Source organism: Phragmites australis, chromosome 5, assembly GCF_958298935.1.
Source record: "Phragmites australis chromosome 5, lpPhrAust1.1, whole genome shotgun sequence".
Classification (NCBI taxonomy): domain Eukaryota; kingdom Viridiplantae; phylum Streptophyta; class Magnoliopsida; order Poales; family Poaceae; genus Phragmites; species Phragmites australis.
In genome coordinates, this window is record NC_084925.1 from 10,332,240 (window position 1) to 10,358,855 (window position 26,616).

The 26,616-nt window shown below is 43.8% G+C and overlaps 3 protein-coding genes across 4 annotated transcripts; 2 read left to right on the plus strand and 1 right to left on the minus strand.

Moving 5' to 3' along the window:
• Nucleotides 1-14,627: 14,627 nt before the first annotated feature.
• Nucleotides 14,628-17,658, plus strand: LOC133918732 (glutathione S-transferase T3-like). 2 transcript variants are annotated; one of them, XM_062362756.1, is made up of 3 exons: nt 14,628-15,292; nt 16,500-16,929; nt 17,007-17,658. In XM_062362756.1, the coding sequence occupies exons 2-3, from the start codon at nt 16,513-16,515 to the stop codon at nt 17,430-17,432; spliced, it is 843 nt and encodes a 280-aa protein (XP_062218740.1). In that variant the 5' UTR covers nt 14,628-15,292; nt 16,500-16,512; the 3' UTR covers nt 17,433-17,658. The 2 variants fall into 2 exon arrangements, with proteins under 2 accessions (XP_062218740.1, XP_062218739.1); XM_062362755.1 differs by lacking the exon at nt 14,628-15,292 and having other exon boundaries at nt 16,358-16,929.
• A 9-nt stretch (nt 17,659-17,667) lies between these two features.
• LOC133918731 (uncharacterized) lies at nt 17,668-19,571 on the minus strand. The gene is made up of 2 exons (XM_062362753.1): nt 19,015-19,571; nt 17,668-18,933 (listed from the first exon to the last, which is right to left on the minus strand). Exons 1-2 carry the CDS (start codon nt 19,251-19,253, stop codon nt 17,901-17,903), a joined length of 1,272 nt encoding a protein of 423 aa, XP_062218737.1. The 5' UTR covers nt 19,254-19,571; the 3' UTR covers nt 17,668-17,900.
• A 335-nt stretch (nt 19,572-19,906) lies between these two features.
• LOC133917436 (RING-H2 finger protein ATL39-like) lies at nt 19,907-20,913 on the plus strand. The gene has a single exon (XM_062361339.1). The coding sequence runs from the start codon at nt 20,113-20,115 to the stop codon at nt 20,653-20,655; it is 543 nt and encodes a 180-aa protein (XP_062217323.1). The 5' UTR covers nt 19,907-20,112; the 3' UTR covers nt 20,656-20,913.
• The last annotated feature ends 5,703 nt before the right edge of the window (nt 20,914-26,616 follow it).

The window sequence follows — 26,616 nt, forward strand, 5'->3', positions numbered from 1 at the left end:
TTGGGGCGCTTGGCCTGCTGCTGGGTAGGTGGTGGGTGCCCCTCAGATTGACTATAGTAGTATAGTTTACTGGTGGCCGTGCATGCGCAAGACGGCCACAATCAGGCCGAACTGACCCCGGCCGCGACTTCGCCAACCATGGAGGCCACCCCACCGGGCCTTTCGAATGAAGCATGTGGAGGCATGATGGTTTCTGTTGCTGATGAACACTGACGCAGTGATCGCCTTCAAGCGATGCCTTTGGAGAATGGATCCCCGGCAGCTAACATGGATTCCATGGCACAGGCAATGCAAAGAACCACGCCAAGGAATCTAGATGCACTGGCCGAGGTGAAGACAATCATCGCCAACAAATCGTTGCACTCTCCAACAATTACATACGGATCTCCATTAGGTACGCCCGCTCCTCCGGCTCATTTAGCTTCGCCATTTTCCAGTGCTCGTATTTCTTCAGATATTTGAAATCTAGGAATATCTATGGGCAACACCAAAAATGAAATAGAGATTTCTGTGAAGGTAATCAAACATATGGTTGTTGATAGAGTTAGGGTGAATCATAAACTAGTTAAACAATGCAATAAAACTAGAGCAAAGGATAAATTGCTTGAGCTGAGTGAGGATGAGACAGATGCCGATTGGGATGATCCTCTCATATCACACTTAGTGAATGAGATCACTAAGGTCGACATGAATGAGGAGGAGGCTAAAAGCAATATCTGCGAACTTAAGGCTACCTCTCGTATGTCCAAGTCACACTCCTACAAGAAAAAAGGTTGTGTTGGTCAAATACCGAAAAAGGCTAAGAAATCCATAAAATCCAATGGTGTTAAATGAAAGGCATGTTTTGGAATACCAGAGATCTTTGGGACTTGGCTACACACAGATTTATCGCTGATTGTATTTGTGAACATCGTCTGGACTTTATTACTTTCTTAGGAACAAGGAAACATACAGTCGATGTGGGGTTCCTTAATCATTTCTTTGGTTGTATGGACTTAATGTGGCATTGTTTACCTCTTTGTGGTAGTCTGGGGGTATTCTTCTTGGATTTAGTTTGGCTTCTTTTGATGTCGAGCATATTTTCAATGGAGAATTCTCTGTTAAATTCCATCTTTGAAATAAGGTCGATTCATTTCAGTGGAGTCTAATGGCAGTGTATCTGCTCAAGCTGATTTCAAGTCCAGTTTCCTTGAGGAACTTGTCAATGCCTGTGGTGATAACCCACATCCCATGTTGATTGGTAAGGATTTTAATATCCTAAGACATCGTCAGGAGAAAAATAATGGAAGATTCCAAACTAGGTGGCATTTCCTATTGAATGCAACCATCGATAGCTTGGACCTAAGGGAAATCAAATTATTAGACCGCTAATACACCTGGGCCATCAATCTCGAAACCCCACATGTTTGAGAAGCTTGATTGCGTGCTTATGACCATAGAGTCAGATCGAAATATCCATGGTCACCGCTCGTGCCCTCGAATGGACGATGGTGTTAGATCATGCTCCCATTCTCCTTGATACAGGAGACTTGGTCGCAAGGGCGGGCTGCAAACCATTCAATTTCAAATTGGGATGGCTAAACCGTTCTGTTCTCTATTGGTTGGACTCCTATGCAGAGGTGGACAAATAGACTCAGTTCACTGAGACGTCACCTCAAAAGCGGGGTGGTGAACACTACCAGGACGTACAAATAACAAAAGAAAGAACTCTTGGATATTATAGATAACCTTGACAAAACATCCGAGATATGAGATTTGACCGATATTGAAATCAACCTAAAAAACTAGGCCAATGAAAAGCTAGTTAAACTTCTTCATGAAGAAGAGTTAAAATGGTACCAACCATGTCATCTATGGTGATAATAATATGAGATACTTCCATTTGATTGCAATGGCAAACATAGGGAAAATCGTATTTTCTTCCTAGAACAAGACGAATGCACAATCGAAGGGGAGACACAAATTAAGGAATATATTACAAAATACTACAAAGATCTTTTTGATCCACCTGGGACCAACCACTTCTCATTGATTGAATCACAACGAGAGGACATTACCCAGGTGACATATGTCAAAAATGATATACTAATGCCAACTTTCACTAAAAAACAAGTGTGGGATGCGGTGTTTCAAATAGGACACAGAAATACAAAATGATATGGAGATGATCCTCATTATCTATTTTGGCCAATTGTATTATTTCCTTATGTATTCCTATAGGAGGCTTTTGCACATGTGTTTTCAATTTCTCCAAAGCCCCCGGCCTTGATGGATTTCCAACACAATTTTACCAGACTTTCTGGAACATCATCAAAGATGATCTAATGATGCTATTCCACAATTTGCATTCTAGAACTCTACCACTTCATAGCCTCAACTTTGCTGTAATTACGCTACGCCCTAAGATCAAAGAAGCCCGTTGCATTTAGCAATATAGGCCAATATGCTGCTAAATTTCAGTTTCAAGATCTTTACTAAAGTAGCCACCAACCACATAAATAGAATAGTGGATCAAATAATCTAACCCACTCAGACAATGTTTATGCGAGGTAGAAACATTCTAGAAGGGGTTCTGATCCTGCACTAGAACATTCACGAACTCCACTGTAAAAAGATGAATGGAGTCTTACTAAAAATTGATTTTGAAAAGACTTATGACAAAGTTAAGTGGTCTTTCTTACTACAGGCCCTCTGGATGAAAGACTTCTCACCTAAGAGGTGTTCGTGGGTGAATACCTTCATCTCGAGGGGGGGGGGGGTTAGTGTAGTGGTTAAAGTAAATGATAACATTCACTCATACTTCCAAACAAAAAAGGGCCTACGGCAAGGGGACCCGTTCTCCCTGATCATGTTCAACATTGTTACTGACATTTTAGTAATACTCATTGGGGAAATTGGAAGTTTAGTGCAACACTTCATTGAGGATGGTTTATCTATACTACAATATGTCAATGACTCATTACTTTTATGGAACATGATCCGGAAAAGGCCAGGAATATGAAGACTTCACTTTGTGCTTTTGAACAGATTTTTGGCCTAAAGATCAATTTCTACAAAAATGAATTATTATATTTTGGCTCACCTAGGACAATGTGGGACCAGTATGTCGAGATATTTGGATGTGCTATGGTTGAACTTCCCATGTTGCGCTACCTGGGAATCCCAATCCATTGTCAAAAACTCAAGCTTATATAACATAGCGAGATGACTTTCGATGGAACCTGGATCAGTCTGAAAAATTATGCATGAATCCCCTATATCACGCTCTCCTACATAGTGACACTCCAATTATGAATAGGCAACCGTGGAAAATAAAAGTACCCTTAAAAATAATAAAAATTCTTCGATACTTACACAAAGGGGTACTATTAACCAAAGACAATTTATTTAAAAGACATTGGCAAGATACTCAGAAATGTTGCTTTTATCACAAAGACGAGACGATTAAACATATCTTTTTTTACTGTCTTTTTGCTTGATTTGCATGGTTTACTATCCAGGTGGTTTTAAATCTTTACCCACTGTGTAGTGCATCAAACATGTTTGAAAATTGGCTCTGTATTCTTAGTAAATAATGGAAAACTAAAATAATGGTGGCAGCAGCCATCTTTTGTTAGTCGTTATGGCTATGCAGAAATAATATTATCTTTAACAAGAAGAAAAACTTAATTGTCTCGTTTGCATGTTATTTATACTTGCACGTGCTGGCTTCATGCATGGTTAGAGAGTTTTTTTTACCTGGTTTGGATGATAGTCTAGACTACAGATAGATGCTTTCACTAAAGACCTACACTGGAGTGTTACCCTCTCATTATTATGTTACGCTTTTCTGGTTGAGTTTCTTTTTTCATTTTGTTAGTTGTGTGTATCTCAGTTATGCAGAGGCCAGAAGTGTACTCTTATATAACTGTATTTTCTTGATATGACAATAAGAGTCAATAAAAAGCTTCGTTTATTAAAAAAAATCTATATTTTACATCATTAGCTTTAGCTGACGCATAGTTGACTAAAGAATAACTTAGCTAGCGCATAGGAACAGGAAGATAGATCCTGGTTATAATCAACAAGATGATGTGTGAATTGTAAATTATAATCATAAACCGGATAATGCATTTTTCCACATATAATGTTTTGAAGATATTCTTAAATAAGAAATCGTTCTACAACTTGATTTTTGCCTCCTCCCGTCTTTATTGGTCCAAAAATACATAAGCTGATGCTCAATGGGAAGACCTCATCCGGTATTTTAGTTGAATCCGCAACTTAGCTCAGAGGACATCTGGGGAGAACAAAATTCAGAGAAGAAAAAAGTGGCCAAAATGCTGACCTAGTGTCTTCCACCTATGATTCTTCCTAGTTCCTCCTATTCGGAAAATTCCATTACTATTTTCTACCACTTTCCAACAAATGGTAGTACATGAAGGCGTGGTATCCTCCTGCAGATTTTTTTTTTGTAACACGTGATATACATCCCCGTGCAGAACTGCAGAATTATATTTCCACATCGTTCAGTAGTTTTCAGCTTCACGTTTTACCATTGGAGACTAGTTCCAGACAAAGAGAAACCCTGAGCTGAGCAGCAGCGGCTGCTCATGGGTTGTTCCTTGTGGATAGGCATCAGGTATTATTGTCCACTTGCTTTGGATGCCTCTGGCCCAGTTCTACCTCATTCCCTTGTCGCAATCATCACTCAAATAATTTTACTCCATTTCTTCGTTCCTTGCATCCTTGGCAAATCAGTACAATTCCTCATGTCAACTTCAACCAGAAGAAGAATAGATCTATAGGCGCCGCCGCAGGGATGGTAAAGAAAATAAATTACTGACTACAATACTTCATTGTATGAAAAATATCGTGGGCTTAATCGACCCGACCTAGTCACTCCTTAGTGACCCTGCTGTTCAAAAGATTAAGGTCATATTTGGAATAGGGGAATTGCTCTAGGTGCACTCACTCTATACCGATCATTCTGTCTAGATTTCCCCGACCTATTTTCTTTCCTTTTCGTTTTTACAATAAAGTATCCACAATAAATTAAGTTTCGTAGTTGTCACAGGCTATATGATGATTTTGAAATCGGTACACACAAGGGAAACAAAGAATATACTGCGCAATGGACGGCACACTATAACCAAAAATACGAGCCAAACGAACTGAATTAAATATGAATTATCTTGGAAAATTAATTTTTTAAACAATTATGAAAAATGGTTTATCGGAGGTACATATTGAAATATACATGAAGTAGCGACGGAATAGGTAATATTGCGTTTGTTTTTGAATTCATTAATTGGTCTTACTGCCTAGGAAAAGGGTTAAGGTTAGTTTCCTACTGGGAGAAATTTGTATTTCTGCCACTCCCAAGAGCGGGCTTCGCTCTTTCACCACCCAGATTGCTTCACTAAAATGCTGCTCAGAACAATGGCACCTTGATCTTACTTGCCACTTAGAAAATTTGCCCTTTGTCCCACACATTAGGGCCCTCATCCTCTTGTTCTCCACCTTCATGTTTGTGACGCTCATTTTCTAGCCAGGCCAACCCAGCTCCCCATGCAGTCCAGCCAACCCTCTCCTCCCTCTCTCTCTGGCACACCGGGCCCACCTATCACCCCCTTCCCAAACCTCTCACGCTCACGCCCACGCTGCAACCGCCATCCACGTCCCAGCTCTGCCCCATGCCCACGACCCCACAACCGCGCTCCCTCCGTGCCTATAAAGCCGCCCCAGCCTCGTCGCTCTCCCGTTCCCCCAGCCCCGCAGCCTCACCATTGCCATTGCCGACGCGTAGAGCACCGCCGCGCGCTGTCCGCCTTGTCCGAGCTCTCCCCGGCGACTCTGAGCCCACCGTAGGCTTCATAGGAGCACATAGAATCTTCTCTGCTGCTCCTCGATGACGTTCCATCGCCGCAAGCCGCCCTCCGTCGAGCTCCAGTGAGCACCGTCATCACCTCTCCACCGCTAGCCTTTGCCGTTGCGCCCCGAGGCTTGCTAACCCTCTCTTTGGCACCGCAGGAGCACGAGGAGACCTCCCCGACCCCCAATTTCCTCTCTCTGTCGCCGCACGATTGCCCCTGCCGAGCTCCGACCTCACTGCCATCATCTCACCTTTGCCAGCCTCCTCCGAGCTCTCTCCAGCGTGTGCAACCACATAGGTGACACCCGCCCCTTCTCGTCCTTTTGCGCTGCTCCCCGTCAACTTTCGTAAGCCGTAACTCGGTATGGTGTTCCTCCGGCCAAGATCTGGCGAGACCCGAGGCGGCGCCGCAGCTTTCCTGTCGCCGCCAGCCGCCAACTCCCCTCACCCCCAAAACGCCCTTGACCATCCTATCGTTGATCAACAATCATGATTAGATCCTCCTGTACCCATTCACTGGCTAGTCATCAGCATACCACATGGACGTTTTTGTCCCACGTGGTAAGCCACGTCAGGCAACCAAGCCCAGACAGCAACCCTGTCAGTATGACGCAATAATTAGGATTTAACAAATAAAAATAAATCTATTAATTCTTAAATAAGTAATTTGCATTTAGGCCCCTAAACTTTTCTAACTTCACAAATAAGCCCCTATCAGCCCTATAATTTTACTTTTAACCCCCTAATGTTTTATTTATTTACATATAGGTCCCTAAATTTCACAAATAAGTCCCTAGAACTTTATCCTTTTTACTAAATAGCCCTATTCTTTTGCACAAAGGCCCCTGTAGATTTAAACCTTTATAAGTTTTTCATTATAGCTCTGTATTAGATGATTCTTGCGCTCCCACGATCGTAGTAGCGAGTACTTTCTGTTGGTAAGCTTTTTATAGTGCTTTACTACTGTTTGGTGTACTATTCTCAGAAGTTTGTACTTGCTTGTTTTCGATGTTCGCGAATACAATAGAAGACAAGCAATTTGCGAACCTGCAGGATCAGACCTTTGAAGAGTTTGAGGAACCCCCTGTTGAAGGCAAGTATCCTTGATCATATTGACCCTATTGTAGGAAACTATGTCTTTTACTTTTAGTTGCATGCTTGTCAATATGAATCCCATTGCTAGGGTTTACTAGATGCTTCCATGGTTATTCTTGTCACTTGTGTTGTAGTTTGGGTATCAAGGGTAGAAATGCTTAGTCATGCTATCGAGTCGAATAGTTTAAATGTTAATCTGTTTAATGGTTTATGCAACATGATCTAGTCTGGTAATCTTGGTAGCAACATGGATACCTAGGGACTTGGGCAAGTGGACCACATGTGGTTGTGATTTTATGGTATTCTCTGGTTGACCTGTGGATGTGTTCCAGGTGATTTGGTTATTTTGGTATTCATGATGGTTAATTTACCACTGTGGTTAGTGGTAGTCTTGCCCGAATCAATGGCCAAGAACGCTAGCTTTGAGGAGTTGAAGAAGAGATTAACAACAGCACTAGTACTAATCATGCCAGATGTTCAGAAGGAGTTCTCCATCTATTGTGATGGCTCTTGACAGGGTTTGGAATGTGTTCTCATGCAAGAAGGACATGTGGTAGCCTATGCGTCTAGGCAGTTGAGAAAGCATGAGGAGAACTATCCGACATATGATTTAGAATTGGCAGTCGTAGTGCACACCTTGAAGATTTGGAGATTACCTGGTTGGGAAAAGAAGCGAGATCTACACGGATCATAATAGTCTGAAGTATATCTTCACCTAGCCAGATCTTAACATTAGGCAACGTAGGTGGTTAGAGCTCATAGAGGACTACAATGTGGGTATTAACTATCATCTAGGAAAAGCCAATGTTGTTACTAACACTCTAAGCCAGATGAGTTATTGCAACATGCTAACGCTACAAGAGCGCCAACCAGAACTGTGCAAGGAGTTTGAAAGGCTTAACTTGAGGATCATATCAAATACGAAAGTAGTTGCAATGGAAGTGGATTCTACCTTAGAGCAAGATATACCCAAGGGTCAACAAAAAGATGAGAGGATTCTAGAGATCAAACAACTAATTAAGGAGGATAAGGCTCCAGGATTCACAAAAGATGAGCAAGGCATTATGTGGTTTAAGAAAAGAATATGTGTCCCGAACATTAAGTCCATTCAAGAGTTGATATTGAGAGAAGCCCATGACTCAGCATATTCTATTCACCCGGGAGATACCAAGATATATCAAGACCTCAAGGATCACTATTGGTGGTATGGAATGAAATGTGATGTAACAGAATATGTGGCCCTGTGTGACACCTGCCAACGAGTTAAGGCCGAACACCAGAGACCAGCAGGGTTGCTTCAACCATTGAAAGTACCTGAATGGAAATGGGAAGAAATCAGCATAGACTTCATAGTAGGATTACCTCGAACATAGTCTGGGTATGATTCTATATGGGTTGTAGTAGACCGATGGACAAAGGTAGCCCATTTCATTCCAATCAAAGAAACTTATCGGGGACCGAAACTCACCGAGTTATATATGTCTAGAGTTGTGTGCCTTCATGGAGTGCCCAAGAAGATTGTATCTGATCGAAGTACTCAATTCACTTCACGATTTTGGCAACAGTTACATGAGTCTATGGACACCAGACTAAACTTTAGCTCAGCTTACCACATGTAGACGGATGGACAAATAGAAAGGACCAATCAGATCCTAGAAGACATGTTGAGGGCATGTGCTTTAAAGAATGGTAAGAGTTGGGACAAGAATATTCCCTGTGCAGAATTCTCGTACAACAACAGCTACCAAGCTAGTTTAAAGATGTCTCCTTTTAAGGTATTGTACAGAAGGAAGTGTAGAACTCCATTATTCTAGAATCAAATCGAAGATAGTCAAGTGTTTGGCCCAGAGATCCTAAGAGAAGCAGAGAGGCAAGTGCAAGAGATTCAAAACAACTTGAAGACAGCGCAGTCAAGGCAGAATATTTATGTGGACAATCGACGTCGGGAATTGACCTTCGAAGTCAGAGACTTTGTATATCTCAAGGTATCTACTATTAGAGGTCTTCACAAATTTGAGGTCAAGAGAAAACTGGCACCCTGATACATTGGTCTGTTCAAGATACTGGAAAAAAAAGGAGAAGTGGCTTACCAACTCGAACTACCGCCCCAGCTCTTCGATGTGCATGATGTCTTTCATATATCACAGTTAAAAAAATGCATGAGAGTCCCAGAAGAGCAGCTGCCAATAGAGGGGTTGAATGTGCAGGAGGATCTCTCTTATTCCGAATATCCAGTCAGGATTCTCGAGACATCAGAACATGTTACCCAAAACAAGAGGATCTGTATGTACAAAGTGCAGTGGAAGCATCACTCAGAAGTGGAAGACCCTTGGGAGAGAGAAGAAGTTTTGAAAGCAAAGTTTCCCAATCTCTTCACTGACCTTTCTGAATCTCAAGGACAAGATTCATCCTAAGGGGGGTAGGTTTGTGACACTCATTTTCTAGCTAGCCTTGTCTAGCTCCCCGCGCAGCCCAGCCAGCCCGCTCCTCCCTCTGTCTCTGGCGCATTGGGCCCACCTTTCACCCCACTTCCCCAACCTCACGCACTCATGCTCGCGCTGCAACCGCCACTCGCCGAATCGCCACCCACGTCCCGACTCTTCCCCACGCCCATGACCCCAACCACGCTCCCTTCGTGCCTATAAAGGCCGCCCCAGCCACGCCACTCTCTGGTTCCCCCAGCTCTGCAGCCTTGCCACAGCCATTGCCGACGCGCAGAGCACCGTCGCATGCCATTCGCCATGTCTGAGCTCTCCCCGGTGACTCCGAGCCAGCTGTCGGATTTGAAGGAGCACGAGGGATCTTCTCCACCGCTCCTTGACGAAGTTTCATCGCCGCAAGCCACCCTCCGCCGAGCTCCAGTGAGCACCATCATCACCTCTCTACCACTAGCCTTCGCCATTGCGCCCTAAGGCTTGATGAACCTCTCTTTGGCACCACTGGACAACGAGGAGACCTCCCCGACCCCCAATTTCCTCTCTCTGTCGCCGCACAATTGCCCACGCCGAGCTCCGACCTTGCCACCACCATCTCGTTGTTGCCAGACTCCTGTGAGCTCTCTCCGGCGTGCGCAACCACTGAGGTGACACCCCCTACCCCTTCTTGTCCTTTTGCGCCGCTCCTTGTCAACTTTGGTAGGCCGTAGCTCGGTATCGCGTTCCTCCGACGAGACCTGAGGCGGCGCCGTTGCTTTCCTATCGCCGTCGGACGCCAACTCCGCCTCAAACGCCCTCGACCGTCCGATCGTTGATCAATAGTGATGATTAGATCCTCCCGTACCCTGTTGCTAGCCAGTTAGAAGCCACCACGTGGCAACATAATCCCAGTTGGATTATATAGTCCTTGTCAGCATGCCACGTGGACATTTCTATCCCATGTGGCAAGCAACTGAGCTTGGTCAGGAGCCCTATCAGCATGACACAATAATTACGGTTTTACAAATAAAGATAAATCTGTTAATTCTTTTAAATAGATAATTTTGCATTTAGGCTCCTAAACTTTTTTATTTTACAAATAAGCCCCTATTAGCCCTATAAATTTACTTTTAACCCCCTATAGTTTTATTTATTTACATACAGGTCCCTAAAATTTTACAAATAAGTCCTTAGGACTTTCTATTTTTACTAAATAGCCCTATTCTTTTGCGGAAAGGCCCCTGTAGCTTTAAACCTTTATTACTTTTTTGTTATAGCTTCGGTTTAAACGATTCTTGTGCTCCCACGATCGTAATAGCGAGTACTTTCTGTAAGTAAGTTTTTTTATAGTGCTTTTACTACTATTTGGTGTACTGCTCTTAGAAGTTTGTACTTGCTTGTTTCCGGTGTTCACGAATGCAATAGGAGACGAACAGTTCGTGAACCTGTAGGACCAGGCATTTGAAGAGTTTGAGCAACCCGCTGTTGAAGGCAAGTGTCATTGATCACATTGACCCTAGTGTAAGAAAGTGTGTCTTTTACTTTTAGTTGCATGCTTCTCAATATGAATCCCATTGCTAGGGTTTACTAGATTCTTCCATGATTATCTTTGTTGCTTGTGTTATAATTTGGGTGTTAAGGGTAGAATACTTAGTCATGTTGTCAAGTCAGGTGGTTTAAATGTTAATCTGTTTAATGGTCTATGCAACATGATCTTGTCTAATAATCTTGGTAGCAACATGGATACCTAGGGACTTGGGCAAGTGGACCGCAAGTGGTTGTGATGTTATGGTATTCTCTAGTTGACATGTGGATGTGTTCCAGGTGGTTTGGTTATTTTGGTATTCATGATGGTTAATTTACCCCTGTGGTTAGTGGTAGTCTTGCTCGAGTCAATGGCTAAGGATCGGTTCATGGACATGTAACCCGGCACAATAGCGGAACTACGAGACTTATATGGGTATGACCTGGCCAAGTAATTAGATATTCTCCCAGTACTGTATGGGCTATATGGTGGTGTAGGGTGTGAAAGGGGCCTGTGTGGACTTCCTTGGAAGGAGCCTGTGTGATCTTCCCTTTTTCCTACCGGTACAAGAGGGGGCCTCTGGGGTGGAGTTTGCTCCACTTATGTACAGTGATGAAACCTTAGTAGGCAAATGCATGCTGGAAGATGCTTCTGAGAGGCCTTGTGGTGAGACCCAGTCGCACACCAAAGGAAGTGTGTAAGTGCTTTGCGGGCACTGGCATACGAGAATCACGGCTCGTGGGTAAAGTGTGCAACATCTACAGAGTGTAAAACTGATATATCAGTCGTGCTCACGGTCAAGAGCGGGCTTGGACTTCTTCATGATTAGTGGGTGATCTTAGATGGTTGGTTTGGTAGTCGGGTGGTGGTAACCCGACGAGTTGGTAGCCAGATATGGAATATCTGGTGAGTTTGGTAGTCACATGGAATCCAATGAGCCGTTCTTGTGAAATCAGTGTTATTACACATAGTAAATAGGACTGCTATGTCTTTTAGAGTCCTAGATTACGATGGCATAGATGTAGTAAACCTGAGTCAAGCCTTTCTCGTCTTGAGCTTTTATGTCTTGTTTCCCACACTTACTGAGTACTCTATGTACTCACGCTTGCTTTCTCTCAACCTCTTGTTGCTAATCAGAAGGAGAAGACTTTGAGGATCTCCCGGATGATGGAGTTGAGTTCTAGGCGGAGGAAGACTTCGACTCGAAAATCATGTTCTAGGCTGGCACTCCCCCAGACAACGCCTATGGATTGATGGGAGACCTGTTGTCGCTAGTAGCTTATCTTAGTGTTCTCTTTAAGACCTACGAGTTCTTTTATAATGAATATTATTGTTATGTAATGACATTATTATGTTATCACTTATGAAGTCACCGCATGTATGAAACTTGATCTTGACATACATGTAGAATACATCTGATTTGTTCTTTTGAAACCGGGCGTGACAATGTTCTCCCTCTCCAATTGTGCCCACCTCATCCTCCGGATGATGATCTTGATCTAGATCCGTAAAAGCTTGGTTGTCCAAACACGAAGAGAGCAGCTGGCGAGGGATGAATCAAGGGAAAGGGCGGCAGGAAGGGGAGGTTGATGGCATAGCTCACCTGCAAGTGGCGGCATTGATGCTTGGGAGCTAATTTGGGTGGCTTACTTAATCGGCGTGGAGGTGGTGGCGAGCTAGGCAATGGCTTCGTCACCGGCAATGTCTGCCCAGAGGTTAGGATGGTGCTACATCCATGGGTTAGGGCCTACCGATTACAGTCATGTTCCCAATAGATTCGAGCACCTCAATCAATCACAAACACAACCAATCACCACAAAACTCAGCTGGTTTATTGCCAATCCAATTCAGTCACACTAACCGGGTACACATATGAGAGGAATGGAAGTTTAGGTAGGTAGAGAAGCTACAGATTGGAAGGAGAAAGGAGTTGGGACACGAGAGAGCAGCAGTGGGAAGAATCGAGAAGAGAAGCTCAGGAGAAGAAGAAGACGACAGAGGAGGAAGACGAAGTCTCTGGTCTATTTTGTTCATTCCCATTCTGTTGTGTCCACTCTCCTTTTGTATGTGGTGGCCATGCCACAGGAGGGAGCACTAGCTCACACCAAGGGAGCGCCATCCCAGCAGAGCGATATCTAACAATTACCCAGCAGAACATTCAGCGACAATAGTGGATGGTGATGCGGCATGGAGCAGGTTCACCACCAGCGTTAGCTCGCTGCCCTTATGAGTCCTCCAGATGTGCCAGCAACGGTGGCCCATTCCATTATCACAAGCAACATGGGAGCTCGCCGCCCCTTCCTCCTCTAAGTTGCCGCCAATGGCAGCTTCATCGCCAGGCCAACGGGAGGTGGAGAACAATGGGGGGCACGGGTTCAAAGAGGCTATAGCGAAGGCCCTCGCCGTGCTCCTGGCGCCACCATCGAAGGAAGGAGAAGAGGGAGAGGAGAGATGGAGCCGCCATTGTTGGAGGAAAGAGATAAGGCAGAGGAGGTACTGGCATGTGGGAGTTGGGAAAAAATTGTCTAGTGGCAAAGAAATCAAAGTTCCAATGTTCTTAGTGGCATTTTAGAAATCCATCTTCAAAGTGAAAAAAACAAAGCCTATTTTTTTGAGTGGCAAAATGGCATACCCTCGCTCTTCCTACTTCCCCCAGAATATAAGTCTAATCCCACTAGGTTATTATGGAGAGCTATCCATGATAAGATCAATCTTTAACTCCAAATCTATATGCAATTTTTTTCAGATGTCCAAATCTCTATGCTTATGGCTACCCAAAAACATTTTACCAGAATCCACCCCAACCGCATTCATCTAACACAGCACCTGATGGAGAAAGGAAACTATGGGAAGTACTGTGGAAGACAGACATACAACCTAATGTTCGGGTCTTTGCATGGCGTCTTGCCCATGATTCGCTGCCGACAATGAAAGACAAGTGGAGAAGGACTTTGGAGACTACTTGTGTTTGCAAAATCTACGGACAAGAGGTTGATGACGGACACCATGCAACTGTCGGGTGCTCAAAAGCAAAAGGCACGTCGCCTCCCTGTACGTGAAATCTAGGAGTTGCCACATGAAAAGAAGATGATCTATACTAGCCCGGACTGGCTTTTGGTGCTGTTAAATTCAATTCCTCCAAAAATGAGGACACATCTCTTACTAGTACTATGGAGATCATGGCATTTGAGGAATGATATCACTCATGAGAAGGGACTGGCGGGACTGGCTACTATCGCTGATTTTGTCTTGTTTCGGAAGAATTACAGGAAAACATTATCCCTGGTCCGACAACAGGAGGTCGACGGCAAAGGGAAGGCGCCTATCTCTGAATGCGTCAACCCTGAGCCCAAAAGAAGAAACAAGGCAGTTACTGTTGATGATGTTTGGAGGCCACCGCCTGAAGGATGGGTGAAAATTGATGTTGATGGAGCTTTCAGGCCGAAGAGTGGAGAAGCTTGCATCAGCATTGTCGCCAGGGACTGCAGGGGGTTGGTCCTGTACTCTACTCTGCACACAAGGTGATTCAGAAGCAATAGCCTGTCTAGAAGGAGCGTGCACGACTGCTGATAGGGTTCAGATGCCGATGATCATTGAGTCTGACAATGCCACTGTCATTCAGGACATTGTGGCAAAGCAAGGAAATCGCGTGGCTTGGTCTCCAATCATTGATGAAATCCATGGCGTGTGTAGTTTCTTCAGGATTTGCAATGGCACAAATTAAAGAGGGGGTGTAAGAGCATCTCCATCCGAGCCCTTATCTTATCCCTCATCCTATTTTTTAAGAAAAAAACGCTCGAACGGCTCTCCAACCGATCCCTCATCGGCATCCTCATCTTTGAGGGATCCCTATTTCACCTCCGTCGACCCTCAGATTTAGGAACCGCTGCTGGCTCCCTATCCGTCAACCGCCTCTCCTTCCCGCCGCTCTTTCCCGCCACGGATATTTCCGGCGACGACGCGAGGTACGCTTGCCCCGCGCCGCCGGCCCCTCCGCCCTCATCTCCGCCCCTCCCAAGCTGCCCCAGCAAAAGCAGAAGCAGCAAGAGGAAGAGAAGGAGCAGGAGGAGGCAGCGCCGTTCGTGTTTTCGGAGCTCGTGCAGGTGGGCGAGGTCACGCTCGAGCCGCTCAGCCCCAGCAGAAGCAGCAGGAGGAAGAGAAGGAGCCCGTGCGTGTTTCCGGAGCCCGTGCAGGGATGGCACTCGAGCTTGCAGATCTGGTGGCCACGGGCTTCTCCAATGGCTGAATCTTACTGCTACGACACATCTTTTTTTGATGCCGTGCTCGATTTAGTTGGCCAGAGCGCTGGAGGTTTCTTCCTCGTCAATCCCCTCAATCCTCTTCTACACCAATCAGCAATTTGGGCTTCCACGAGCTCTTGTTTCGTCGATCTGGTGTAGCAAGGTGAGAGCACAATCCCCCTTTTCTATTGTTTATTTTTTTTCCTATCAACTTGTTTTCTGTTGTTTCTTTTTTTCCTATCAACTTGTTTAATCAGCAATTTGGATTACACTCGATTCTGCATATCAAATGTGAATTAGTTATTTGATTTCATTTGCTGAGTAATGAGTATAGATTCAATGCTAAAACTCCCTGACCAACATCTGAAATCTGAAAAATAGAGGTGTTTGCGTTCTAGCAAGGGCTATGGACTAATTTATATGTTGGCTTGTTCGGCTCTATATTTCACATAGAGATGAGGAAGCACGTGAAGGAGATCGTTTTCATGCATATAGTTGTAACTTTAAACACGTGATTTTGCTAACAAATATAACATGGCATGACTAGAACGACCAAGCATATGTTTTAATGATCAAATAGTAGTATGAACATCTGCACAAAGTAGAAACACATGAAACATCTTATGTGAAACTCTTTACAATGCATTAATTAGTCATAGCATTGTTTCTCAGGAAACTGAATTCTACTTTGTTTTTATAGCTATGATCTATGCTATGATTTTTCATATTGGAAGCCAGATTACTACATCGATTCATTCTATGAACCTTTGTGGTCAGATTTTCTGACTTCATGGTAATCTACTTAGACCATTTGCATGTTTTGACCACCTGGATAAGGTACTACAGTCTACAGATAATTCAAGAGAAGTTCAATGGCAGATTTTCTGCTTGTATCGCAGAATTAAAATATCAGCAGAGTTACCAGTTGATTTATTCGCAGAACTGTTTTTGTCTAGGAATTGGACAGCTTAGCAGGTGAACAAGAATAATGGCTGCTTTAATGATTATGCTCTAAACTTCAGTTCAAGGCTATAGTACATCATATATTTTCATTTGTAAATATCACATACTCACTTTAATGCACTGATTCATTGCATTCCAGAAAAAGGGGTAAACTTTTAAACTATGAGCTAGTTATTTCTAAAACATAGTTGAAATGAAGAATGTGCTAGGCACAAGTGGGCCGATCAGACAAACAGCCTGTTACTCTTCTCTCTCTCTCTCTCTCTCTCTCTCTCTCTCTCTCAATTTCCTTACTTGTTCCAATCCGAGAGTTTCATATCGCGCGGTTTCCTTGATTCCCTCGTTTTTCTTTATTTTGCAATGCTAGAAATTAGTTTCATGGTTCAGTTTGTGTTATGCAAGTGCAGGTTACAACAATGGATGGTTTTTTTGGAATTGATGAGTGAACAAAACATTGAACACAATGGACCGTATTGGGATGATAGTCAATTTGTAAGCCCACATGAGGAGCAACAACTGCCACATGTAGAAGCTGGTGCATCCCAAAAAGCCAAAAAGGCCAGATCAAAAAATTTCAGTGTAAAAGAAGACAACATGTTGGTGTCGGCATGGCTAGAAGTTAGTTTGGATGCTATACAAGGGAATGAACAATCCCGTGCTACGTATTGGCAAAGAATTACTGATTATTTTCACGAGCACAAGGACTTTGCATCTGATCGTAATTCCAATTCTCTCCAGCACCGTTGGTCTATCATACTAGAAGGTGTTAACCGGTTTTGTGGATGTTATGTCCAGATTCAAAATAGGAGGCAAAGCGGGGTGACAGAACAAGATAAGGTATAATGTTCTTTTCTTTATTTTATTGTCATTTCATATGTTGGTGCAAGTCTAATAAGGCGTATTTACATGTCTAGGTAATGCATGCATGTGAATTGTATAAGTCAAAAGACCCGAAGGGAAGATCGTTCGGATTGTTGCATTGTTGGAATATCTTGCAGCACGAGCAAAAGTGGAAGGATAGGTGCGTCCAGAAAAAACAGAAGACATCCAGCACTGGAAGTCCGTCGTCCACTCCTGGGACCAACGAGAGTCATCTAGAGGATGATGGGGATGGTCATACTTCAGAGCCCGTGGTTAGGCTAGGAGGTAGGAAGGCGGAGAAAGAGCGACAACGGCGAGGTAAAAATCCTGTCTCTCATGAAGATAATCTTTACATGGAAGCATTGGAAAACATGTGGGCTAAGAAGAAAGAGGCAGAAGCCCTGAAAGAGGTTGCAAAAAAAGAGCGCTATGATGAGAGACTTGCACTTGAGAAGAAAAAGATTGAACTGAAGGAATAAGATATTGCGTTAAGGAGAAGGATTGAAGATGATAAGGTGATGAATATGGATCTTAGTGGTATGAGTGAGCGACAACGGCAATACTATACGAGTTTGCAAGATGAGATCATCGCTCGGCGATTTGGCACAGGCTCGGGTTGAGCTACTTCATATATGGAACTTTAAGTATTTTGTTGGCACTTTAAGTATGTTGTATGAACTTTAAGTATTGTGTTTGCATTTTAAGTATGTTGTATGAACTTTTAGTGTGTTGTACGAACTCTATGTTAGTTGTATGGACTATCTATGTTAGTTGTATGAGCGATGTTGTTGTGTGATGAAAAAATTGCATACATTACCATACGTTATTACAACTGCATACATACTTAAAAATATTACATGATAGGTACTGACTACATTATTACAAGTGCATACATAATTAAAAATAGTACATGATAGGTACTGACTTTATTGGTACAACTACATACACTACACCCCTCCATATTTTTCCCACAGGTGCTCGACTAGATCATCGCGAAGCTGTGAGTGAGTTTCCCTGTTAGTAATGGCTTGATGAGTTTGAAGAAACGCTTGCAGTTCAGCCGAAGGATGATGAGAAACTGTCGCAAATTCTCCCATCCCATCGAAATGGTGGTCACCTTCTGCATCTCGCTCATCGTCAACGATCATATTATGCATGATGATACAAGCTGTCATGATTTGTCCTAGTGTGTCTTGATCCCAAAATCGTGCTGGTCCACGAACAATGGCAAAACGAGCTTGCAGAACTCCAAATGCTCGTTCCACCTCCTTCCTCACCGCTGCTTGTGCTTTCGTAAAATATTTCCTCTTATTCCCTTGTGGAGATGGTATTGGCTTAACAAATGTGGCCCATTGAGGATATATGCCATCTGCAAGGTAATATCCCATTGTATAATTATGACCATTGATGGTGTAGTTCACTTCTGGAGCGTGCCCTTCAGCTAGCTTTGCAAATAGATGAGAACGGTGAAGAACATTAATATCATTGTGCGACCCTGGTAAACCAAAGAAGGCATGCCAAATCCAAAGATCATGTGAAGCAACGGCTTCTAGAATAATGGTGGGCTCATGCACATGGCCGGTAAACTGACCTTGCCATGCTGCAGGGCAATTCTTCCACTTCCAATGCATGCAATCTATGCTCCCAAGCATACCGGGAAAACCCTTTTGCTCTCCAATTGCAAATAATCTAGCTGTATCATTATCATTTGGGGATCTCAGATACTCATCACCAAAGACTTCAACAATAGCTTTCACAAACCTTTTAAGACTCTCTATAGCAGTACTTTCTCCAATCCGAATATAATCATTAGTAGCATCTGCTGCTACTCCATAAGTTAGCATCCTAAATGCTGCGGTTATCTTCTGTAAAGGAGATAACCCAAGACGTCCGTTTCTATCTCTTTTCTGCACAAAATAATCATCATGTTGTTCTACAGCTTGCAGTATGCGAAGAAATAGAGAACGAGCCATTCTAAACCTGAAGAAAGTAATAAGAATCAGCCGAACCCAAGATGATGAACAAAAATGACGAACAAACAAAAACAGACCATTTACAAACCTGCGACGAAAGAAAGTTGGACCGTAGGTAGGAGCATCTGAAAAGTAGTCTTCGTATAGCCTCCAATGCCCGGCTTCTCTGTTGCGGTTGATATACTGACGTCCAGGCACAGAACCGCCAGGTCGTGCAGCATTCATAAGCGCATATTGAGTGTGTGCTTGGTGTAGTGTAGCAAGAATGAGCTCGTCATCATCATCCTCCTCCGACGACGATGAATCTAAGAGAAAACGATGACTCATTTCGACCAGAGAGGGAACTACAAGGGAGTGAGACTTGTTGAATGGCAACAGAGGACTGGCCGGGTATATGTAGAGTTGAAAGAAGTAGCCGTTAGAAAAAAAATAGCCGTTAGAAAAATATAGCCGTTGGACAAAAGAGTAGCCGTTGGGAAAAAATAGCCATTGAAAAAAATAGCTGTTAGAATTAATTTGTTAGTTACAGGATAGTAGTAAAATATGGATGTGTGAAATATAGGGGGTCAAATTTAGGGGACCGGTTGGAGCGCAGAGAAAAATAGAGAGTCAATCTGGATAGGGAGAACCCCTATATAAAGATATAAGGGGTCAAATATAGGGGATCAGATGGAGATGCTCTAATAGGGTTGCTCATAATCTAGCTCAGTTGGGCATGAGGTCAAGAATATGTTCGGAGTGGATCCTCCATGCTCCCCCAGCCATCTTGGATCTGTTGAACCAGGAATGTAATCCCTTATTTCGTTGATCTATAAAGCTCTCTTTACCCTTAAAAAAAAAAGAATCTACCCCAACCGCACCATTTGTGGCAACAAAAGGCCGCCCTCTCGATCCATCCCATCCATCCGTGCACCATCAGCACACCAAACCACAGTTTATTAATCACTTAATCATCACTCTAATCGCTTACATAATCAAGATCCGCCCCTATACAAGGCTGATGATTACCTCCCGGCCATTCCAGACCACCAATCCAAGCCCCACCATTGTCCCTCCAAATCCCATTATTATTATTCTCCTTTCGCACCACGAGCAGAGCTTAGCCAAGAAACGCGCGCCACGAGGCTAGGCTTCACTTGGCTTTGCTTAGAGTGGCATCCGAGCTCGTAGCTGACCACCGAGTAGCATGTCGAAAGCAGGGGAGTCTGTCACGCCGCCACCGCCCGGGCGCGGCGGGTGCTGCAGCTCCGGCGCGACGCTGGAGCTGGTGGGCGCGTTCACGGCGGTGTGCCTTGTGCTGTACGGGGTGATCCTGTACATAAACTACCTGTACGTGAGGTGGAGCGGCCGCGACGGCGTGCACCGGACGAACTCCGGCTCGGGCCTGCCCGCGCGGAAGAGGCCCGGCGGCGGGGGCATCGACAAGGCGGCGCTGGCGGCCATGCCGGTGCTCAGGTTCAAGGCGGAGGCGCACGGCGGCGATGGCGACTCGTCGATGGAGTGCGTGGTGTGCCTGAGCGCCATGCAGGACGGGGACGCGGTGCGCGCGCTGCCCGGCTGCAGCCACGCGTTCCACGCCACCTGCGTCGACGCCTGGCTCTGCGCGCACGCCACCTGTCCCGTCTGCCGCGCGCGCCCCGCGCTCCCGCCGCCGCAGCAGGCGCCCAAGGTCGGGGCCAGGGCGGCCGGGCCCGCTGGCCGGCAGCCGGACCTGGAGAGCCAGGTATAGCGCGCGCGCGCCAGGTTTAGCAGTGTGCAGACCGCAAAAGGTAGGTAGCTGTTGCGTTTTGTTCTCAGTCTGCTGTCTTCTTCGTCTTCGAGAGAGAGTGAATCAATGAATCATTAGCTAGATAGCCTCCGAGTACATAATTTTGGTGTTGATCTCCTTCGATTTGGATGGACAATGTCTGTGCCATGGCGTGTAAATTCTGCTTGTAACATTGACTTGCTGTTGTGCATTGGTGGTCAGTGAAAAGCTTCTCTGGAATCACTTTGTACTGTTATCTTGTTCCCTCTTCTTTTCCTGATCTGAAGAATATGCAACCAACAGAGTCTGTAATGTTGACTGCGCGCACAATTAAGAGTAATTAACCAAACAGTTAGCTAGTTGCACCCTCGACAATCAGGTGGATGGTTCATCCAATGCCCTGCTGAAGAGGACATTGCAAAAGCATTGGCTAATGAATTTATTTATGCCTTGATCACCAGTAGCAAGATCGATGAGATCGAGGCTTCAGCACTACCACACCGACATCAAATGTCCCCCAACAGGGTTCATAAATTCGATGAACCCTCAAAAACCGTCTGGGGTCGGTAATCGTGATAATTGAACAGTAATTTGGTAGAATTCAATAGAAGCCAATCGCATTTTATCAAATTTTTGATTTTTTTTTTATTTTGAATTTAAGTTTGATCGGTAAATTAGCTGATAACCGTGATAATTACCGTTGCATTTTTAAGCCCCCACCCCTCTCTGAAAACTAGAGACATCAAATGTTTTTTTACATGGCGTACGGCACAGAATACTTGAGCATCATCGACAAAACAGCCTTTGTACGTACCAAGACACTTCATCATTGAATAATGGAGATTATTCTATTGCTGCTAGGTTAGCTAGCGCCTTACACTTGTTGGCTGGACCTGGACTACGTTTTACATTGAGTACTCGCTTTCGCTACGGCTCCGGTGGATTCCATTCTTAAATTCCTCCAGTATTTTTCTTTGAAATACTTGTTATTTTCGTAACGCTAATCGAGTATTGAGTTTTGCGGTTCTTTTTTCTGGAGTACTTGATGTGGCATGAGCGTGAAAGAGATTTAAAAATCTGCTTTCTTTTTATAAAGGCTAAACATGAATCAATTATTTTTTTTAGTTTTTGACCTATATTAGAGGAGGTTAAACTAGGGGTGGCAATCGACCCATAGAAATTTTTAAGTATATTGTTTTATTATATTGTAACTTTCGAATATGAAGTGGTGTGCATTCTCTTGCATGGTCGAACTAAAACTTCTATATGTATATTACAACATTAGCTTCGTAAGTAGAAAAATATATGTAAATAGTTATAATGATTAAATGAAAAGTCCATATTAACATTTCAGAATTTATATGTAAAATTTCCAATATGATGTGACCGGATACGGACACATGAAGTCCAAAGTGCTGACCACCCAAAAACCATAATTTGGAGTAGTGTTCTGATATCTCCTTTTTGAGCAATTCAATTCTAGATATTAAAAATCTATTGTACAACGATATTATTGTAGGAGTACTAATGAATGGCTAAATACCTCTAACCACACGGCAAGGATGAATTAGGATAGGATACTTTATCTATACTTTTATATAATTCATCAATAATAACGGATTCGGATGATCATTATTATCCACCGAATTAATCAAATAATCACTGTGTAAAGTTAGATCTCGTTTCTCCTTCTAAAAATATATTTAATCTCTTATTATTTATCTTTCATATCTAGATGTCTAATATTTACCTTCCATATATTTTAAAAATACATTTAATCTTCTATTATTTATCTTTTATATTTTTTTAAATTGCTATATACTAAATTGATTCCACCTATGTAACATATGTGCAGTTACTAGCTTGCTTATCATCTACGTGTTATTTAACTCGAACGTTTACCTTCTTTACAAATTCAATAGCTATCCCTCTAAATATTTACTCGTTTCTCTCTTTCTTTTAGCCATCAGCTAGACCTGCTTGGGCTGGTCAGTGCTCACTTCACTTCTATATTCGAGCTGTTAAAACAAACTCAACATCTACCACATAAAAGATCAGAAGTTGAGAAATCAGGTTGAAATATATCTTGATTTATTTATGATGAATGATTGATATTGGTATTTATTTGGTTTGATGATCTTTGGTTTTGCGTGAGCTTTGATATGATTTGAATTGATTTTGGATTTTATTTGAGCATATTGATTATGGACTAAATCGGGGTCAAACGGAGTGCTTAGTGCCAAACGATCAAGTAGGCCGAGCGGAGTCAAGACTGATCCTAGCTGAACACGTGAAGGTCAAGCAAAACATAGAAGGTGGATAGAGACGAAGAATTGATAAAGTCAAGCAAAGAGGATACCGACGCAAATGATAAGGTGGCCCGGCGAATCGGAAGTAAGAGAGACTTGCCGGCAGTCAGGATCGCAAGATAGAGTACAAGTGTCGATAGTGGAACGCTTGCTTAAGGTGTAAGCAAGTGAAAAGTCACACTGAGAAGTGCACTAGGGTTTCATAGTTTGGCCTCAAAATCATAGGAGGACTGGAGAAGTACGTGGCACCATCGGAAGCTTACATCGAGGTGGAGCTAAGTCATGAAGGCATCGCGGCAATCCGATGAATCGAGAAGAAAATGGACTAAAATACCTTCGGTGGTAGGTAGTTAGGAGTGTACTACAATAGAGGGTTATTTTTGGAAAAAAAACTAGAAAACTTAGTGGTCAAGTTTGCTAGGCTCATAAATAGAGGGGTAGAGTTATGGAAGGAGTCAAACCGGTCATTTTGAGCCTCTTGTGCTATCCATATGAGAGTCTTGTGCTAGGGTTTTAGATGAGAGGAAGAGAAGTGCTAAGCCTATGTATTAGGTGAGAGCTTTGTGAGGAAATTTTTTTGTAGTCTGCCTAAAATAGTCGCCAATCTCGTTGCTACAACTGGTATTAGAGCTAGTTTGATCACTTGTGGACCTTTATCAGCTTTGTGATTCATAAGCAACAATAGAGAGAATTGGGAACATTCCTCTTTTTGATGGTCGAGATTTTTCGTACTGGAAGGTGTGCATAGAAGCTTATCTTCTAAGATAAGGAAGTGTAATTTAGGAAATAGTTGATTCCAACTATGTGATTCCTGCTGCTCGCACAACTCGAATTCAAATCGAACAGTATGAGGTCAACAACAAGGCCAGAAATATTTTGTTCACAAGTCTGAGTCGGAATGAGTTTGACAGGGTCCAGCTCCTCCGTATTACCCGAGAGATCTGGTTTACTCTAAGTACCTTTCATGAAGGCACTAATCAAATTAAGGTTAGACGTCAAATTACATATAACCAAGAATATAAAATATTTATGCAAGGCCCTAGAGAGTCTTTGGATGCAATGTTTGCTCACTTTGATGGGATCGTTAGTAATTTTCGATCCACTGGTGTTCTGCCCTATTCTGACCACGAGAGAGTGATCACGCTTCTCTATGCTATTGACCGCATCATATAGGAAGTGAAGATCTTGAGCATTGAAGAGTCACCAAGTTATGACATATTGACTTGTGATGAACTCTTCAGTAAGCTCAAATCTATCGAGATAGCCAAGGCGGCTTGGATAGGTCATGAAAATCTCCTATCTCAGAACATGATACTAGTTTCCGGATCGAATGGTGGCAATCAGGCTAGAGTTAGCTTCTCTTGTGCTAACAATTCATCGAGTGATTTTTGCTTTGTCTTCTTTGGTTTCTAAATCTATCGAGATAGCCAAGGCGGCTTGGATAGGTCATGAAAATCTCCTATCTCAGAACATGATACTAGTTTCCGGATCGAATGGTGGCAATCAGGCTAGAGTTAGCTTCTCTTGTGCTAACATTTCATCGAGTGATTTTTGCTTTGTCTTCTTTGGTTTCTATCACAGAGTACCAGGTAGACACTTTGCTTAGACTCATTGTGAAGAAGTTCACCTGCTTCTACAACAATCGCCGAGACCGAAGGAGGGGCAGTTCTCGTGCCTGCTTTGAGTGTGGTGATACCACCCACTTCAAGGTGGACTGTCCCAAACTCAACAAGAGGGAAGACCATGACCGCGACCACACCAAGCATAATATGAGGAACAAAAAGCCCTTATTCAAGAAGAATCATGACAAGATGGCCAAGAAGGTGGCCAAGGCAGCTTCTAGGGTGTTCGTGGCTACTCTCGGTGACACCAACACCTCTTCTAGTGAGGAGGAGAGCTCGGAGGAGGAGGAGCTGCCGGTGAAAGACAAGAAGAAGAAGACCAAGGACTTCAACGGCCTCTGCTTTATGACGGATGACAACAACGACAGTGACCCCGAGCTTGATCCCTTCGAAGTATTACCTTTCTACGACTAGCTTTTTGTCCAAGTTGATACCTTAAATGATGCTCTCATTAGCTAGGATAGGTTACTTAAGAAAGTTATGCGTGAGCTGAAGGAGCTTAGGCGTAATTATGAGTTTGTTTCTTTTGAGCTTGCATTTCTTAGGTCTAGGTATGATGATGAGGAGTGTGAAAGTTGTTTGTTGGTTATGGATGAACTTCCCGAGCTTCACAATGTGCATGCTCAAGTTGCCAGTCGACTTGAGAATGCCGAGAAGAAGCTCCTTGAGAAGGAGTCTAGGTCTACTCTCTTAGGTGCTTCCAAAAACTGTCCTTTGCTTGCAAAGGATGTTGAACTGAAAGACAGGCGCCTTAAAGAGCTAGAATCTAGATTAGCGAGTGTTGGGCATTCAAAGGATGTGTAGCCAAACTGTCCCACTTGTATAGTCTTCTAGGACAAGCTTAGCTGGGTTAGAGAGCAAGTTCAGAAACTCTTAGATAAGAATGAGTATCTCCTTTTTCTAGTGGAGAAGTACTTAGAGTGCAAGGAAAAAATGAATTTGATCTTGACCAAGACTAAGATGTGTGCTGATAAGGCGGGTTTAGCTCTTGGGTTAGGATTTGAGAGGGTTGATTATAATGGAGATAGTAAGACTGTTTTCACCACACCTACTTCCCTAGAAATTGAGAAGTCCAAACTCAATGTCACACCACAATCCATCAAGAAGAAACCCACACCATAGCATACCAAGAAGAATCCAACACCACAACCCAAGAAAGCTCCATAACCTAAGGTGAGAGCCCCAGTGAGAGAGCCTAGAGTGACCGGCAGTCGAATTCCCAAGAGACGCTACCACTGTATCTCCTGCTAGAGAGAGGGTCACCTTATTGGGTTTTGCTTTCGTCGTAGTAGAGGTGAGTGGTGTGAGTGGGAATGGAGTACCTAGGACTTGTACCGCCCCTCTGTTGATGTACACACTACAACAGAAATAGTCATCCGTGCCAACCGACACTGATGAAGTATCAGTGCGGGTTCGTAACTTCCCGCGCTCGATCAACGATCGAGCCGGGTTGAACTGGCACTGATACTGGCTCTCAAAATGAACCAACACTGATACTTCAGTGCCGGCTCATAACTATGAGCCGGCATTGATACTGAGTATCAGTGCCGGTTCATATTACGAGTTGGCATTAATAAGTCGAGTCTATATAAGGCATTGTCCTCTTCCCCAGCTCTTCGCCTCACTGTCGAGCAGCCTCACCGTTGTATCTTTGCACCAACCGAGCACACGGTGAGCTTCGCGAGGTCGTGCTCTTCCTCTAGCGCTCCTCTTTTTCCCTCGGCTCGAAGCCGTGCCGCCTCGCACGCCACCGGTGGAGCTCCGGGCAGGCCCATGCCCCTTTTTGCATATCATCGAGTCCGCATGCCCGCATAGATTCTCCGGCCGCTGACCCCGGCCGAACAGCACCGCCGTTGTCGTCGGCGAGCTCGGCCGAATGCCAACGGCAATGGCTGTGCGCCATGTTGACCGAAGTGAACTTGGCCGGTCCCACTTTGTATGTGCCAGGCTAGGTACCATTGGGTACAAAAAGTATTTTAGAGCTTTAGATATTATTTTATTTTTGTTAAATC

Excerpts from the sequence above, each read along its gene's own strand:
- LOC133918732 (XM_062362755.1), top strand. The coding sequence starts at position 16,453 with ATGCTAGAAATTAGTTTCATGGTTCAGTTTGTGTTATGCAAGTGCAGG. Across the intron at positions 16,930-17,006 it reads GGGTGACAGAACAAGATAAG|GTAATGCATGCATGTGAATT; the intron begins GTATAATGTTCT and ends TTACATGTCTAG.
- LOC133917436 (XM_062361339.1), top strand. The coding sequence starts at position 20,113 with ATGTCGAAAGCAGGGGAGTCTGTCACGCCGCCACCGCCCGGGCGCGGC.
- LOC133918731 (XM_062362753.1), bottom strand. The coding sequence starts at position 19,253 with ATGAGTCATCGTTTTCTCTTAGATTCATCGTCGTCGGAGGAGGATGAT. Across the intron at positions 18,934-19,014 it reads CCAACTTTCTTTCGTCGCAG|GTTTAGAATGGCTCGTTCTC; the intron begins GTTTGTAAATGG and ends TACTTTCTTCAG.